The following is an 18,869-nucleotide window of genomic DNA, read 5'->3' on the forward strand; positions in this document are numbered from 1 at the left end:
TTGTATCTTCTCTCTCCAAAAAGATACTTATTTAAGCATTGAAAAATCCTCACCTCCACCAAAAAAAAATTTTTGCAAGTACTAACTACAAACCACTTTAACCTATCAAGCATCAAGTATAAGCTATCAACTACCTTGGTTAGGGAGAATTCTATATAAAATTACTAGGACCAATTGATTAACCAATTATCTAACCTGGAAATTCTATTTTTAGGCTAGTTATATTTTTGGGACTTCAACAAAATTAAAAACAAATATTATATATGATAAGGTAATACTAATCAATAGTGTGTGTATTAGGATTCATTCAATGATGATCGATAATCACTCTTCTTCACATGCTACATTATCTTGTTTTAAAAGGCTAGCTTAATTTTTTCAATATCACTTTTGAAAAAGGTTTTTTTAGTCTTGAAAAATGAATAAATGATTACTTCTAAGCATGACAAATTCTTTTGCATAATATTTCCATCCCTTTTAATCAAGAGTACTTTAATAGGATCAATTCTTTCAATAGAGTTCATGAATGGGTTAAAATTATGAATACCGAACCAATTGTCTATTTAGCGCATGTATGAGAGTATGGTTGCGATTGTTGTACAAAATATTTTTTACTTAAAAATGAATTAAAATAATATTGTTTATTATTTTTTGAAAATTATTTTTGATATTAGCGCATTAAAATAATATAAAAATATTAATTTGAAATAAAAAATAAATAAAAATTAAATTTTTAAAAAAATACTTTTAAAACATAAAAATAAATAAAATCTTAATACTTAAAAAATGAGGAAGAATGATAAGGAAAACTCTACTTTATTATCATTATTGTTATTAGCATCTATGCCTTTCTTCTGCTATATTCTTTTTTCTGATTAAAAAAGACTTTTTTATATATTTTTTAATTGGTTAGTTGGAAGGGATAAATCAATGCGAATCTTTATCATTAGGTGAATATTCAGCAATTTTTTAAGACTTCTTACGATGGCTATGATCATTTTTCTAGCTTTAAGAAAAATGGGATCCATCCCTGTCGGTATCTGGTACACTTGCATCTCACATCACCACTACTTTCGTAATGCAGAGGTTAATCTTCATCCTCTAATTAAAACAGCCACGGGTTAATTTATGAACCTAGTGATTAATATCCTATCCTTGTTAAATTATATTATCAAACTCTGTCATGTCTAATAAGTTAATTCAGGATATATTTAACACATGTTAAATTTTATAAAAAATAAAATAAAAATCAATTCAATACGAATTCGAAATCAAAATATTTATTCAATTATCATTTTAAAACATCACGCTACATTAACTTCCAAGCTGAGGTTGACGTGTTTTCAACATAATACATGTCATGCTTTGTCTAATTGATTAAGCTTTTTTTTATTTTTTTGGTGTGAACATATCATAAACTTAAAGTGCTAAGACAAATGACAATTAAACAACACACAGCACTCTCCATGATCGCAGGCATCATGTGCAGCTTCCATGAATAGTGTCTCCTTTCATAATCTCCCTTTTTTATATGACTAAACATCGCCATGTCCAGTAATCCCAAGATAATATGGTGATTTCTTTTTCTTTTTTTATTAATCTATCATGCTCGGTGGGATACCTAACATCCTGGAACTTACAAGTTTGGAGTCATCTGTCACTGATGAGATGAATCTTGTTTGGGATACGGCTGCAGCTGGGAGGAGTGGCATGTGCCCTTGATCAGAGTGAAATTTCCGGGAAGGTGTTGCGGTGGTGAAACTTCCTTTTATGGCTGGGACCATCGGAAATTACTTGGAAAATGCTTTATCATGGCTGTTTCGGCTTCTACTTCGGGTGTGTTTTTTCGTTTTCATGTGTCAATGTTAAAAACAAAAAAATATATTTTAAAAAACAATCATAACATAATTATAATAAATAAAATAATCGGTTTCATAGCAAGATAATACCGAAACATGCAGCAATAGTAGATTTCAGTTCACTTTTTGTTCCATATCTTCGAACTAGTTTATGAATCAATTGAGACTCTTTTTTTTTTCTAAATGATTGAGCTAATGTATTTATGAGAACTCTATATTATATCTAGACTCCTGTGTATAATATTCTAGGTTTTACATCACTACACATGAGTATTTTTAATATTTAACTCTAAAAAAAAAAGTTGAAGAGCATTTATTCCTTTTGAATTTGAATATACAAACGCAAAACATGTGAAATTCCAGCTTAATTAGATACCGTAATCTCCATTACAGATCATACAAAATCCTGATAAAATCAACACCCTGACTAAATGATATCAGCCTATTGCCACCTACTGCAAATTTTCTAAGCTAACAAGCAGTCATGGCTGAGTAATTGACACATCAATCAGTGTGTGCTTTGGTAACTAAAAACAATCTCGTTTCATAAAAAAAATTAAAAAAAAATAGTTATTTGGATATTGCCTGTTTGGCATTGCGGCCAAACCGGCTTTTCGAAAAAATTCAAATTTTTTTTTTTTATTAAAATTGAGTGCGGTTTGTACTTTTTGAATCGTTTTGATGTGCTGATGTCAAAAATGATTTTTAAAAAATGAAAAAATATTAATGACATGTTTTTCGGCACGAAAAGCTATTTGAAATCAATGGACCAACCACTGTCCTGATACCAATATATATCCCGTGATGCGATTTTTTCATCATTAAATTATGAATCAAGTTGGATAAAATAATGTGTTGGTTGGAAAAGAAGGATTAATTAAGTATTAGTTTTTTTTCGTATTGTTCCACTAGTTTTATTATTATTATTATTATTATAAGCTAGCTGGCTAAGAAGTAATTTAATATTTTTATAAATATAAAATATAATTAAAAAATAAAAATATTTTTTTATCGTGTTGTTCGAATCATTGTGCTGAGAACGTTCCGGTAAAGTGGCACATAGCAGTGTGACCCTAAAATCAAACTGACTTTTTTTTTAGGAATTTGAATGTACCTTTTCTCACATGGATAAATGCCAAAATCGAATGCTCCCATCTCTCAGACAAATTCATTCACGGGTAGATCAATCTTTTGTTTCCTCCCCTTTACAATGACTTTTTAACCCCTCATTCAACTCATAGGACAAAAAACCACAAGGAAAATGGAAGTTTAGGATTGGAATGTAAATGCTTAAAAGTACAAGAACTATTACGTACAAAAAATGTAAAAAATTAAGAGACCAAAATGAAAAGCCATCAAAATTACATGGATAAGATATGAAAATATGAAAAACTAAAGGATCAAAATGGATTTTCATAACCCAATGAATAATGGTATTCTATTATCTTTTAGAATAATACTAGTTATTTAGCCCTCGGGATAATTTTTAAAATCTATTTTTATTTAGTTCTTTTTACAATTAAAATAAATATTTGTACAAAAAGCTATAATTAAAATTTTTGTGATATATATATATATATATAATGAAACAAATTATTCTATTTTTATTCATGCATTTTTTTACCAAATTATTGTTTTTAATTAAAAGTAAAAACAATCAAAATATATAGGAAAAAAAATGTATTTGTTCAATCAAAACTACATTTCTTTTCTTTTTTTTACAAAAACATGTTTTTTTTTTTTGTTTTTATCATAACCATCATTTTTTTTTATTTAAAAACGTTTTAACAAAAAAAAAAAACATTGAAAATCATGTCTTGTTATTTTTATGCAATTGAAGGGAAAAATTTAATATGATAAAATCTTGTAAAATAATTATAAGAAGAATATAAGAAAAAAAAAAATCAATGCTCATTATCACAAATCTAAAAAAAAAAATATATATTAGGTTCATATATAATAAATAAAGAAATTATTGCTAATATTATAAAAAAGATATAATCTTATTTTTTTAAAAAAATGCAAAATTGAATGGTGATAATATTTTAAATCTAATTTGAATCATTTTTTATAATGAATTTTCATTAAAATACAAGGGAAAAATTCCATAAAAAAAAACCAAAAGATTGTATTGAAAGGAGCCGAACACTTGAGCCTCGATGGTTTGGAGCGCATGCCTAGCCCAATACAAAAAAGCCTAGATGTGAGTGTACCTGCAAGGCAAGACCTACACGTTTGAACTTTTTTTTTTTTTTTTTCTGCTTAATATAATGCATATATAGTGTCATATATATTTTCACTTTTAATTTAAAAAATAAATAGACCACACGCATCATCTACTGGTAAAAATTATAACTGTTAGAGGTGGCTAAAAATCAATGTATGAATTTTTGGATCCTAAAAATCCATGTTAATCCAGTTTTCACATGAAAATATCTAAAAAATTATTCTAAATATCTTAACAAACTTATTTTTTATTACAAAACACCCTTAAATTAGTCAAAAAATTCAAAATTAAATAAAATAAAAAAACATTTTGTTGAGCTACAATCTATTTTTTTCTAATAAGATAAAAATTCAAGAACACCTTAGTGATATTTTTCTCATCAAGAAGAATTCATTAACACTAACATTAGTTTTTTTGGTGTTGAAATGTAGTCAATTAACCATTTTCTCTCTCATCTCTCTCTTTTCTTAAAATTGAGGGACTAAAATATAAAATAAATAAAGTTAAGGATCAAATTGTAAAATCCTAAGACTAAAGGGATTAAAAATGATCAAATGGAGAAATTCTAGACGAAAATGACTTTTTTGTGAGAATTTGAAATCAGCCCGTTAGTTAGTTTTTTTTTTTTTTTGCTTGTTTTTGGTCCTTTTCTTGTAAATGTTTTCAATATTATAAATTGAAATCTCATTTCATTAATTGGCCTCTAATTCACTTTTAAAATTTCTTTAAACTATAGTTTTGAAACCCGGCCCGGCAAGTCGATTCGGGACCCGGCAAACCCGGGACTAAAACCGAGCTGTGTTGAAGAAAAAACAAAAAAAAAAATTTTGGTATAACCCAACTAACCTGGCGGGTTGACCTGGCAAACTAGGTCAAGACGCTACTACAAACCCGTTGATTTTTTTTTCTTATTAAAACGATGTTATTTTGATTTTTTTTTTAAAAAAAATTTAACCTAATTAACCTAATGACCTGGTCAAAACCCGAAACCTGAGCCTTGGACCGGGCCAGCCACCAGACTAGGTCTTAAAACTATGCTTTAAACACCTTGAATTGTCAAGAAAATGTTTGGAGAAGAAAACACCAACACATAAAATATAACAAACATCATATAAAATAATAAATTTGAAAAAAAAAAAGATTAAAATAAATAACAAAAAACAGCATTGTTCATTGAAGAATACCATCCAAAGACAAAGTAGAGGAGATGAACAGTACAGAACACTAGTGATAGCTTAATATTTATACTCCCTCTCTCTCTCTCTCTCTCCTGTTTCTTCTATCCATTTCTTTTCTTCTCTCTGATTTTCCTTTAAGAGTGTAACGATTTACATTTAGATCGATATTAGATTGTATTTGTGTCCGAATTCCTGTTGTTTTAGAATGCATAGTTTTTCAAATAAAGGTTTCGTGCTCTTGTTAATTGAAAAGGATTGACATTTTGTATAGCTTTGAATGGCTAAAATCTTACATCAATGAATTCTGACAGCACAGTTCGCTCTCTCATTGATACGTGAAGGTATTATGCTTGAATATGCGGGTGATGTGCCAAAAATAAATCCCATCTAAGACAATTCACATCAAAACATTTCATTTATTTTTTGGTAACGTTCTTGAAGAGATTAATTACTGCCTAGAAGATCATTCATCACTCTTGTAAGTGTTTTGTCAATTTCTTTTTGATGAACAAGTTACAAAGCCCATCTAATTTTTTCCGGCTGCAGTGGACGTGCAGAGAAATACCATCTATCTAATAGTTGATTCAAGCATGTTTAATTACTGATGTCTCTATAATTCTGTGCAATTGCTAATCAATGGAAAGGCTCAGGATTGTTTGGAGACAAAAAAGAACTTGGACATATGACAATGGCATAATTTCTGAGGGAAGTTGATGTTCGTCTTGACTTGTAATATTCATGTTTATGCTCAGAAACAACTGTAAAAGCAATTGAAGATTCATTCAAGGAGTTCGCCACAAAGGAGGAGGACATTGCAATGGTCTTGATCAGCCAGTATGTAAGTTGTTGCTCATATAACTTGATATTACTACGTCGGGCACTGAGGCGGGAATCTAACTGACGTTAGGCTTCTGGTAATCAGGCAATGGTGACGAGTCCTCGAGGTTGTCTAACAGAAGAACAGGAGGACAGAGAAGAAAGCTGAGGCACTAACCCTTCAGAATAACTCTAACTTATTTCACAACTCAAATCTCCTGAAAATCAAAACATACAATAACATCCCTATTTCATAGAGATAATTAAGACTCCCTGAAAGACTAGGGTAACTAGTCCTTAATTACTTGCCTAGGAAATAAACTAAGCTGGAATGAACTATTAAAGACCAAAGACACCAAATTTAACCATGTAGCTTTAGATTTCCAAAGTGCAGAGCGTTTCTCCATGTATAACACAGCTACGTGTGTTTCTCTAAGTATAACATAGCCACCCCATCCATCATCATATTCATTGATTTGTCCTGGTGGGATCATAATGGGGAAAGGCCACCTTATTTAATTGTTTGATTTTCTTTTTGTGATTAATCAACGTGAAATCTACGAATAAATCGCCTTCAAACGCTGTTTCAGTTTTTTTGTCAATAACTTTCTGTGAACCCCTCCATCGCCTGTAGTATCATTGGGATCTAGGCTTTTCTGATCTACACTGTCTTTTCTTTGGAAAACTTATGACTCCTGTGTGCAAAATGTTTTAGTGAGGAGACAGATTATTTGACAGTCATGCATAAACAATGAACACCCCATCCCATGATCAGTTCTTCTGTCAATCCAAGCTGAAATGATTTGATCAGTGAGTTTGCTTGTTTTCTTCGCTTCATCTAACATGATGTATTGTTTGGATATTGCAAAGCTTTTTTCTATCAATGGGAGACGAGGGATTTTGTCCACCAGGTAGCATCTATCTTCTTCACTGAATTTGATGACCTAGTTGGATGTGAAGCTGTCAGCTGTTGGGATTTCGTGGTCTTGAAAAGTTCATAAGGTTGATTTCTAAATGCTTTCAAATTTATAGATTGCATGCACAAATCAAGATGTTCTTGGTAGATTGAACCCTGGACCCCATTTTATCATCCCTTCAGTAAATCATCTTGGCCCTAGCAGAAGGTCAAACGCCAAAGCTGAATCTAAATTCAAATGATAAGTCAAAACTGGGTCAAGCAACCTTATCAAAGCAAAGATTATAGACATACATAGCCGAGCTGCTATTGATTTAAAGATCATCAAGATGACAGCATCAGAGACAAGCAAATAAATTAATCCCAGCAGAGGCCATCGAAAGCTCACAAACTGCTAGACCCTTGTTCCATTTTGCACCGACGACACTCAGCAACGCGACACTCCTAACAGTTTATTCAATGCGATTCAATTGAGTGTTCTGTCTTCTGATATTCATATGGGATTCTCTAATAATATTAATAAATTAAGATTAAGATAAAAACTTGTGGGAGAAATCCTAGCAGTAAGAGAAACACAATGTGGATGATATATATATTAGTGTTCCGCGATGTTTTCTCGTCTTTTATTTTTTTTTATTTTTTTTTGGTCATTTGATTTTTATTTTTATTTTTATTCCTTGACTTTTTTGTTCTTGATTTTTTTCTTCAATAATAAGTTTATTTGAGATTATACTTAGTGTTTTGTTTTAGCTGTTCGGGCATGGAGATCTCAGATTGCCAAGAAAATATTTTGTCACTCCATTGATGCTTGGTTTGATAAAATTAAATAAAATTTTATTAATTTGAAACAATTAAAACTTTAAGAACCGAACTTGAATATTAGACAAATATTTATAACTTTTTGTTTTGCTAGCACCAAGGACTGAATTGAGCAGGCAAGAAAAAATGCTCAACCCTCTTCTTCTTTCCTTTTTTTCTTTCAAGTTTATAATTTCACATTGAGTTCATCCAATATTTGATTTAATAGTTTGTTTTGGTTTCTAGATCTAGGAATATTGTGATGTCGAGGAATAAATTTGACCCACAATTAATGCTTGGTTTTGCATAATAAGATTTAATGTTATTGATTTAAAACAATTAAGGCTCAAAAGATCAAATCTAAACTAAAACAAGAACATATATAGACAAAATTAAACAAGCAAAGGGTAATGTGGCCATGCAATTCATGCACCAGCATACAAGGAAAGTTGTTGCATTATGGAGGCACGTGCAACCTTCATCACCCTCCAAAGAAGGTCTTTTGTTGTGTCTCTTGAATCATTATGGTAAGCTCTTCAATTTTTGATGGCATGTGATCAAGTACAGGGGGTGTGTATCTCTAATTACCCACTCTTCTTGATTTTCATAATTGAATTCTTTTTTGTAAAAAAACATGTCAGCAATGCCATTATATTTTTTTTACTTTAAAAAAAAAAATTAATCTAACCCAGCAGGAGACAAATATTTAGTTACTTCTAAACTTATGAAATAAAAAAGGTAAACTAATGTTAAATTGATACGAAACTTATAATAAAGATGCATGCATCATATTGACATATAGAAATGGAAGAAATCAACTAAAAAGGAAAAAACTATATTCAGTTTTGATAGATTATACCTTTGATTTAGGTGTTCGCTTGGGGTTGTGAACCTAGTCTAAAAAGCTAATTTATAGCTTTAAATATGATTTTTAAAAAACAATTAGAAAATAATACCATTTGAAATTTTTTTAGAAAAATAGTTTAATTTGGTACATGTCATGATTTGAAAATAATTTCTTTGAGATACTGTTTTTCTTCCATTAGCAGCATCTTAAACTATCACTTTTTTTTTTTTCTAATTATGACAAATACTATATTGTGCTATTTTACCAAAAAAAATTTATCTATTTATTGGACTAATATTTTTTTTCAAATAATGTTAATAAGTGAAGATACCCTATAATATAAAGATGGCAAAAGTAGTAGCAAGGATCATTTCCATCTATAAAATATACTAGTTCATTCGTTCATTTTTCTTTACGAGTCAGACCTTCTTTTTCTTAAACTTAAAAAAAATTGTTAGAAGGATGAGAAATATTTTAACGGTATCATTAAATTTGATCAAGTAGTTTGATATTAAAACATGCCGACCCGACTCCTTACCTAACTTGAGTTTTCTATTAAACCGTGAGACAACTAACCCAAAGTTAATCTGTGAATTTCATGGTTCTAAAATAATTTTAATAACTGGTAAAAATATGACATAACTTTAAAAAAAAATTTAAGATGCCAATTTATTTTTAAAATATTGAGATAATACCAAGACCCCGGTCACCCTGTAACTTGAGCAATGAACTTTAATGAGTTTAATAACTTTTTTGTTTTTGTAAGTTATTTTTATTTGATTTTATGATAAAAATAGATGCTTGCAAAATCAAGCATAAATTCTAAAAAATATGTTTATTTAAAATAATGATAATTCTATAAAAATCAAATAAAAATAAACCATAAATTCTATTTTCCAACTAATCCAATATTGAAGAAGAGTAAAATAAAAGAAAAAAACAATTAAAAAAAATTAAATGATCGAAAACTAAAAAAAACATCAGGTTTGATGGATAAACCTATTAAACCTGTCAATTAGGTAATCCAGATTAACATGTTAAACCTGCAAGCTGGGTAATGGACTCTATTGGGATTAATAATTTTTTTTTTCTAAACTATTGATTATTGAACTATATGATAATAAAAATAGACGATCACAAAATTAAGCGTCAACCCAATAATGAGATTTTTTTTAAAGACTATGATAATTTCATAGAAAATGAAACAAAATAAATTATAAAACTCAATTCGCAATCAACCCAATATCAAATGATGAAATAAAAAAAATAAAAAAAGCTAAACTCGCCAAACTCACGAACAGGCCCATGAACTTTCTAAAATTTAATAGCATAGTTTTTTTAAAAAAAAATATTTTTTAACTATATGATAAAAAGAAAAATAGATAATCATATAATTGAGTTCAATTAGAAAAAGAGAGGAAAAAAAAGTTACTCCGCTAAACCCGTGAACTGGGAAAACTAATGTTAACCTGCCAAACTCGCAAACTGAGTCATTGTCTCCACAAAATTTAATAACTTAGTTTTTTTATAAAAAAAAAAAAATTTAATTAATATTTTTTAAAAATAGATCATATAGCGATGTTGAGATATTTTTTTGATTCCACAATAATCATACAAAAAATAAATTAAAAAAAATTATCAACTCTAAATCAATAAACACATAATATATGAACTAAATTAAAAAAAAAAATCAAGAATCAAAACACAAAAAAAAAAAAAAAAAAAACTATGAATTACAATTGTAATCCACATTTTTCATTCCCCTAGCTTTCTTTGTAATTCCAAAGTCCCATTTTCATGCCCTTGTAGTGATTTGCTAAGCTTATCACGCCTAGATTATGCTATGATTAGTGCTTAAATCATATAATAATTTATTCTAATATCTTATTCAAATAAGTTTCTCAAATAACTGCATTGGTTGGATGATCAGGTCATCCTGCATCTGGGGTTCCTTTCTCTGGTGGATAAAAAAGCTCAGAAAACTGATTTAACATCATCCCAACTGCTTCCAACATGGAGAAGCAAAGACAAAAACAAAAACAAAGATATTGTCTGAAAGCTTAGTTAGCAGTTATAACTCCATATTGCTCATTTTTTATTGTTTTATTTTTTCGTAATCAAAAGCAGCTTCTCAGAGGGGCGAATCCAAGCCTATTTTTGGCCTTTTTACAAAGCTTTCCACGTGTTTGACAATGTGGTAACAGTTATTTTTCAAATAGTTTTTTATGATGAAATACATGTTATTAATGTTTTTTCATTTTTAAAAAAATATTTTTGACATTAGCACATCAAAACGATTTAAAAAATACAAACCACACTCAATTATTTTTAAATTTTTTTTTAAAATTTCTCAAAACGCAGGTTGAAACGCCACACAGCCTCAACGCAATGACTCGTTGCCGTGAAGGAAAATAAATCAAAAAGGTTGCGGGCCCAAGAGATACCATGGCCCGCCATAATTCAGATTCAGTATTTATCCAGAAATTGAGCCGCCGCATCCCCCAACAAGAGCCGTCCAATGGAAGCCACCGGAATTCGGGAGAAAAAGTCGCCTCTCCTATGATCCTATGCATCTTCAACAAATACCTAGCAAGTAGGAGGAGATTCTAGTGTGTGTCTGAGGAGTAGGCAAGGCCCTTTTTTTTGGCTAGTCAAATTACTCCTAGCCGGTGATTAGGAGTTATTTTTTTATGTATGTATGCTCTTCTATATTTTTTTCACTCCAAGATTATTGCGATAATCAACTATTATATGAAAGGTTTTATTATATTAAAAAATAATTATTTTCGTCAGAGATTTTTTTTTTTTTTGGCGGGAATGTCAAATAATAGTGTGAAGGGTTTAGATTATCCTTATTTGATTTCCATGGAAGGGTTTTTTTTTTTTTTTTCAATCTTTTCCATAATTTCCACTTTTTCCGAGGTGGACTTGTTATATCCATTCAAGAAGTTTTCAAAGGAATAAAATAGATATTTATAAGATATTTAAAGAAGAAGAAGAAGAAGAAGAAGAATTTCTAGATTTAAATGATTGAAAGATCAATGATTTTTTCCCAAGAATATTTCTATGTTTATTTTTCAAAGGTAATAATATGAAGTGTTTTGTCTCATCGTAGTAGTAATTGTTGTTTGATGAAAAGTAAGTGAAATTTCATGCTGCTTATACACATAAAGAGAAAAAAGAAATAAAATTAAAACAATAATTTTTTAAAAGGAAAAAAAAATCTTATCATTTTGTGTGAGACTTAGATATGATTTTTTTTGTGTGTGTTTATCCTTTTTCTATAGGATAAGCATTCATAGTTTGAGCACCATAGATTTTTTCTAAAAATGGTGCTTTACCAAGATTTTTTCTAATGTATTTTTGGATTGTAATCAAATAATAAATTCACTTACCATTTGGAGTTAATATCTTTAAAGTATACCCATTTAAAAAGTAATTTTATTTTTAACGAAAATGACTAAATCAACATATTTATGATTTTCTAAATTTAGATTTGATAATAAAAAAAATCATCCAAGCTTTAAAATTTTAGTTCATGATAGAAAAAAACCAAAAATATTATTAGAATCATAATTAATCAAAAAACACAAATCAACTAGAAAAATATATCACTAGATCAAATTGAATAGAGCATAAAATATCAAAATCCCCACCATCCAAATTATCAAAAAAAAAAAATAAAAACCCTCATCAAAATGGGTATGCACAAATGTTGATCATACATCTTCTTCTTCTCCTAGTAGCAGGAGGGAGTAGGGACCATAAACATGATTGATTTTCTGCATCGTGCAAGTAGTGGATATTTCTCCCCACTTGCCTAAAAGTAATACATGGATGGCTCCTCCACGTTGCCACAAATAATAATAAAATATAAGATGGACCCCCTTCCCCAAAAATGAAGCCAACAACAAACGAAAAGAAAGGTGGGAAAATCATTAGTAAAACTCCATTTTATCCATTACCACCTCAGACCCGCATCACCTCCACCTAATATTATTCTATTCACGACAGCATTATAAACATCTACAGGCTAGTTTAAACTTGAACATACATGGAGAGGGTATTTTCAGTGGAGGATAACATTACTGAGCATTTTTGGTCACCACCACCACCACCACCACCTGAAGACTTGTCCAAAATGAACCGGTCTGAGTCTGAATGGGCTTTCGAAAGATTCCTTCAAGAAGCCTCTGCTGTAACCCTTGATGACAACACTTCTTCTAATTCTTCTGCTGATAAAACTGACGTTGTTCAAATCAAAGATCATGGTAATAGTAATAACAACGCTACAAGTAAGTGTTCCTTTAGTAATGGGACCTGTGCCACTGCTGCTTCCTCCTTTGCTGCTCCGGCGATTATTCCGGTGGAATCTGACGATTATCATGCGTTTTTGAAGAGTAAACTCAATTTGGCTTGCGCTGCTGTTGCTTTGACTCGGGTAATTTTTTTTTTTTAATTTAAATTGAGAATATACGTGTATATCTATGTATTTATATGTTTTTTGTGTGATTTTTCATGTGGGATTTTTAGCTTGTTGCTTAGCAAGTTAAATAAAAGAAAAAAGATTGGATCTTTAGGTGTTCTTTATTTCCTTGGTGGTTGTGTTTGATTAGTGAGAAAAAATTGGGAAAGGGAGTAAACTCAGTAAAGTATGGATTTTTTTTTTTTTGCGTGTTTTAAAGTTCTTACCATGTTGTTTTAGTTTCTTGGTAATGGAAACATTAGTTTAATTAGTTAACTAGCTGATAGATTTGTTTTTCCTTTCATTTCTGAGAAAATTGAAGAAAGCTAAAAAGAAGTGCATTTATGGGTGCTTTTGTTCTTAGTTCATTGGAAATGGAAAAGTTCGCTGGATTTAGTTCTTTTTTTTCTTGGAGGAGTTCAATAGCTGTTTTGGTTTCAGATTGAGTGAAGAATTTGGTTTACATGGGTGCCTCATGGTTGGCAGTTAGGTCTATTCCCCCCCCCCCTACTTTGCTGCCATTTTGTGTCAACCAAACATGATTTATCAATTCTTTTTTTATCGGGTGGGTGGTGGTGTTCCATGCTCCCAATAACTTTATTTGCTTTTAACTTGTCGCTTTGTCAAGTTGAATGTGGAGATTCTACATGGAGTTGGCTATAAGGTTTGTGCCTTTGTGGTGTCTGTTAAGGAAAGCAACTTTATCCATAAAAGGAAATTGTCCATAGAGATGAAAGAATGGCCAGGGCCAAAGTAGGCATCAGCTGTACTAGGGAAATGCTGCTTGATGCTTGACTAAAACTGAAGCTAGGAATTCACTGCGTATGAAACATTAGAACAAAAGTTATTGTTGAAGCTAGGTAGTAAGGTCTATTTTATGCTTCAGCGAGAGGAAGACAGGAAGTCCAAAAATCATTTTAACCAATTGAATTGTCAGAATCATTGCCTGAATTATTGATTGCAAAGGGATTGTTAAAGCCACTTCTTTTTCGGAATGGTGGAGGTCCCAAGTTAAGAACTTTAGCTTGGAAACTAATTTGGAACGGTGGAACTAAAGATTTTTGAAGCAACAGAACCTAAATGGTGTTTTGTGAACAACAAGGGTTAAGTGCTAGTTAGCTTATGTTAATTTGTAAAGTAGTGCTATGTTTGGATAATGCAAATGCAAAACATCCATACAATTTTGTGCTCTTTTTTCTTTAGTTATTTTTGGTTACTGTAAATATTTAAAAAGGTTTATCATGGTTTATTGAATATGTTGCTCTTGTCAATAGGCATCATTTGTAAAGCCTCTAGATTCTCCTGCCACAGCTGAAAGTGGATCACAGGCTTCAAATACTTCACATTTGGGATCTCATGCTCCTTCCAAAGGTTCAACTTCCTTTATTTGCCATTTCTATGCATGTTGTTGTTCAAATGTACATATACCTATACCTATACCTTTCTGGAAAATGTCCACTTTCAATATAACAAGAAATTATAACAGAGAGATTAGATATAGTGGTTTAAAAGGTACAAGAGCTGAGTCATTTTGATAGGGATAAACACCTCATAATGGATAAACAAACTTAGCATGACAACTTATTTTTCTGGACTACCAGGTTCATTTAGCATGTAAATCAACCACAGAAGTCTAGTGATGTAGCCCATGTTAACAAGGGAAATGGGATTCCTGTGCACCTTAGAAAAAGGAGTTCTTAAATAACCCCAGAAAGAAATTTTAAAGAATCTTATGTAGGAAAGGGTTACTGCAATCTAGTATTACCTTGGAAGGGGCTTTTGCTCGATGATCCACTGTCTTGTCATTCCCTTATCTGGTCTCAAACTAGATGAGAATGCTTTGAAAACCAGTGTTAAGCCATTGCTTCTTGGAAGAAGGTAGTGACAGGCTACCAGCATATAAGGGAATCTGGCTTCAGGAACCTGAAATCCAAGTGATATGATGAACTTACACATAAGAGAAATCTGGCTGATGGGAAAGTGAAGGAGAAAGAGAGGTATCATGAAGTGAAGGAAATTAGAAGGTCATTTCCCCATAGCCCTAACTAAGGCTTCTTTGATGAAAAAATTAATGTTATCAGTTCATTTGACAAAAATGTTAGTAGCTCCAAGTAGGAAATTTGAAAAGGTGTTCTGAATAGTCTTGCATTGTTCCCTCGCTAAAAATATGGAAAAACTTGAATCATCTAGCCATAATTGATATGTTTGCATTTTGATGCTATGATCAGCATATGTTGCCTAATCCTAAATCCTAAACATGTTCTTTTCTCTTTCACCCGCAGCGGACCTCTCCACCAAGTTGGTGTAAGGTTTTGCATACTCTCATAAAGCACTTGTACTGTTGCTCTTTTAGTTATTTCCCTTTTTAATTACCTATGCAGGAGCTGGATATGATTTACTGAGATCCCAAGATAAAGATGCTAATGAGTCTCTTGGAACTCCCTCCTTACCTTCCATGCAAAGGAAATCTACAGTTACTGTGAAGCCAACAACTAGTGTATCATCCAGAGAACTTTCAGAGGATGATGAAAATGAAGCAGAAACTGAATTAACTGAAAATATGCGCCCTACTGATGCAAAGCGTGTGAGGAGGTAACTTCTTCTGTGCTTTTCTGATTGTTAGTATTATAGGCTTGCTGCTTGTAGATTGAAATATAAATTATTCTTCATAAATTGGGAAATTCATGTTTCTACCATCTGATATGTAATAAACACTTTCACCGCAAAACCACATGTTCCAGATGCAACTTTAAGTAGATAGCAATTGTTTTGTTTTGTTACCATACTCTGGTCCTGCAATGTGTGATTGGTATGCCAGAGAGAGATCAAGAGTGTTCGGTCAGTTTATGCGGAACAAGCATATTCCATTCCCTTTCAGATAACAGTTCATAAAACATCAGTTTACTGTAATTTTTTGAACTCTATCTCATGCATTTAGGATTAGATTCATCAAAGAGACAGCCAACTGAAACATGGGCATGTGTGCAAGAACAAATGGCTTAATGGAAAACAGCTGGTAGCATATTTGATGATGGCACCGGAAACTTGAGCACAATTTTTTTTTTCTTCTAATTTGTGGACACTGGTGGATCAGTTGATATTCTTCTGATTTTTCTGCTATTGGTTCCATTCCCTTCCATGGAATCATGCGGGTATGTTTTATTTTCCAGAATGCTTTCAAATAGAGAGTCAGCTCGACGATCAAGAAGTAGAAAGCAGGCCCATTTGACTGAGCTTGAGACACAGGTCTGGTTCTTTTAACTGCCTGCTTGCCTTTTTGTTTTTCCTCTTCTACAGAAATCCTAAACATTTTTCTTTTCAGGTTGCTCAATTGAGGGTTGAAAATTCATCTCTACTGAAGAGCCTCACTGACATAAGTCAGAAGTACAATGAGTCAGCTGTTGACAACAGAGTTTTAAAAGCTGATGTTGAAACACTGAGAGCGAAGGTAACTCATTTAACTGTTTTGTCTTTAAACTTAAGAGTATACAACAAGATATCTACATAGCAATGGCAAGGCTTTCAGCTCCACTACCCATACATGCCAGTGCATGTGTAGTGAAACTATAATCATTATATCAAGAGAACAAAATCTAGTGATTCTAGTGGCATGCACTGGCATGTAAGTACATACAAAGGGGAGAGATTTTGGTGTACAATGGGAGGCAGAAAACTGACTCTTTTTTTTTTTTTCATCTGGTGATTGCATGCATATCCAGGTGAAGATGGCTGAAGAGACAGTCAAAAGATTCACTGGGTTGAACACTTTGTTCCATGCCATGCCTGATGTATCCACAATGAGTATGTCATCATTTGATGGAAGCCCCTCTGACACACCAGCAGATGCTGCTATTCCTGTACAGGATGACCCAAAGCATCACTTTTATCAAGCTCCAAACAATCCTAAAACAACTCATGACTCCAGGACCAGAGGCAACAATGTGTTGGCAGATATATCTTCAGTTGAAAATGTGCAGCCAAATCCTGTACCAGCAGCAGGAGTATCAGGGAACAAGATGGGGCGAACACCTTCCTTGCAGCGAGTAGCTAGCTTGGAGCATTTGCAGAAACGGATTCGTGGGGGTACAAGTCCTTGCGGGCTTCAGTCCAATGGTGAGCAGGCAAAATGATCCTCGAGTTTGAAGATTTTATTGACAGATTTGGAGAAGACGTTTCCATTCCAGTATGATTTTTTGTTTAACTGTATGTAAAGGTTCTATTCCTTGACTACATGTTGAATCAAACAGCTATTTTTTACCACCATTGACAATGCGAAATCTTGCTGTATAGAACAAGCTTATCAATTTAGTTGTCGACTTTTTACAATGCTGTTGTTTGTCAAGAATAGGAGCATAAGATATAGAGTTGCCACAGATTAATCAATGGCTATGATACCATGAATAGCATCCATGCTCTCCGGCGAGGTGAACGAGCTTTGTTCGTTTCGGCCTGTCCACTTCTACAACCTCAAATTTTATTCTGAGAGCAAGACACGTCTACAAAAACATCCTTTTCTCATCGCGTGTTTTGTCTAAATAAATAAACCGTATTAGTTATTAATCTTTGCAAAGACAAAGCAAATGAATTTCGATACGGAACATTTGAACTAACTTCAAACAAGGGTTAGGGTTAGGGTTCGGGAAGTCAGACAAGACATGACGAGTTTGGTCTAATCTGGATTGAGGCAGCAATCCATCTCAACAATTTGTCATTCTTATCCAATTGTGTTTTTGAAATATTTTAAATTTTTTTAGTTTTAGATTAATTTTTTATATGTTTTTGAATAATTTTGATATATTAATATTAAAAATAAAAAATATTTAAATACTATTTATAAATAAAAATAATAATTTAAAAAACTACTTTTACACACTTCCAAACAAACCCTTCTTACAATTCCAAAGTAAGTGGAACTCTTGTTTTTTTTTTTTTTTTTTTGCCCGCCCTCTTTTCCGAATAACATCTCCAAAATATAAAAAAGGCAGTTACAATGTCACTGACACCTCATCAATGTTAACAGCCGTGGTCACACGCTAAAATACTTTTAAGGGAACTACAATCACTGGCTTCACTTGTGACCTGGTGGCAGGGTGTAGATCATTGCTCAGGTCATGAGTTCGAAGGCCGGTAGAGAAGGAAGAAAACGAGAACAAAAAAATGATGATTAAAAGGAGGTATTCTAAAATACCTTTTTTTTACCCTTCCTATTTCGATTAAAAAAAAAAAACATTTGTTTAGATATTAAAAATGTTAATAATTACTGTTGCAATTTATTCAAAAATCTTTATGCTAAAAACTTGTTTGTTTTTTTTTTAATTATTTTAAAAAAAAATTTAATTTTTTTTTCATTTTAAACTATATTTTTTATGTTTATATCATTTTAATATGTTGATATTTAAAAATTTTAAAAAATAAAAAAAAATTCTATTTCGATATATTTCCATTTAAAAAAAGACTGATCGAGCTATATTTATAGTTTCATTTCATTTTTTATGATTATGATAGTGGTTGCTTTTTAAAGTGTTTTTTTGTTTAAAAATACATCAAAATAAATTTTTTATTTTTAAAAAATTATTTTTGACATCAACACATCAAAATGATTTAAAAGCATTATATAAAAAAATTTATTTAAAGCAAAGAAAAAAAATTGAATTTTTAAATTTTTTCCAAAGCATTTTTAAAACACAAAAACAAATAAATCTTCAATCTCCAAGTTTTGCAAATAAAACACAACAACACATTTGATATTACTAAAAAGATGTT

At 31.3% G+C, this 18,869-nt stretch overlaps 1 protein-coding gene across 1 annotated transcript; it reads left to right on the forward strand.

Annotated features, from left to right (window-relative positions):
- The first annotated feature begins 12,581 nt into the window (after window positions 1-12,581).
- Window positions 12,582-17,432, forward strand: LOC118044040 (light-inducible protein CPRF2). Its single transcript, XM_035052190.2, has 6 exons — window positions 12,582-13,082; window positions 14,381-14,477; window positions 15,488-15,698; window positions 16,277-16,352; window positions 16,429-16,554; window positions 16,826-17,432. The coding sequence occupies exons 1-6, from the start codon at window positions 12,696-12,698 to the stop codon at window positions 17,234-17,236; spliced, it is 1,308 nt and encodes a 435-aa protein (XP_034908081.1). The 5' UTR covers window positions 12,582-12,695; the 3' UTR covers window positions 17,237-17,432.
- Window positions 17,433-18,869: the final 1,437 nt, after the last annotated feature.

The sequence above is a fragment of the Populus alba genome, chromosome 13 (assembly GCF_005239225.2).
Source record: "Populus alba chromosome 13, ASM523922v2, whole genome shotgun sequence".
NCBI classification, from domain to species: domain Eukaryota; kingdom Viridiplantae; phylum Streptophyta; class Magnoliopsida; order Malpighiales; family Salicaceae; genus Populus; species Populus alba.

Bases quoted from the DNA above. Each gene is read 5' to 3' on its own strand.
- LOC118044040 (XM_035052190.2), top strand. From the start codon at position 12,696: ATGGAGAGGGTATTTTCAGTGGAGGATAACATTACTGAGCATTTTTGG. The intron at 13,083-14,380 runs GTAATTTTTTTT...TCTTGTCAATAG, and splicing joins CTGCTGTTGCTTTGACTCGG to GCATCATTTGTAAAGCCTCT. The intron at 16,555-16,825 runs GTAACTCATTTA...ATGCATATCCAG, and splicing joins TTGAAACACTGAGAGCGAAG to GTGAAGATGGCTGAAGAGAC.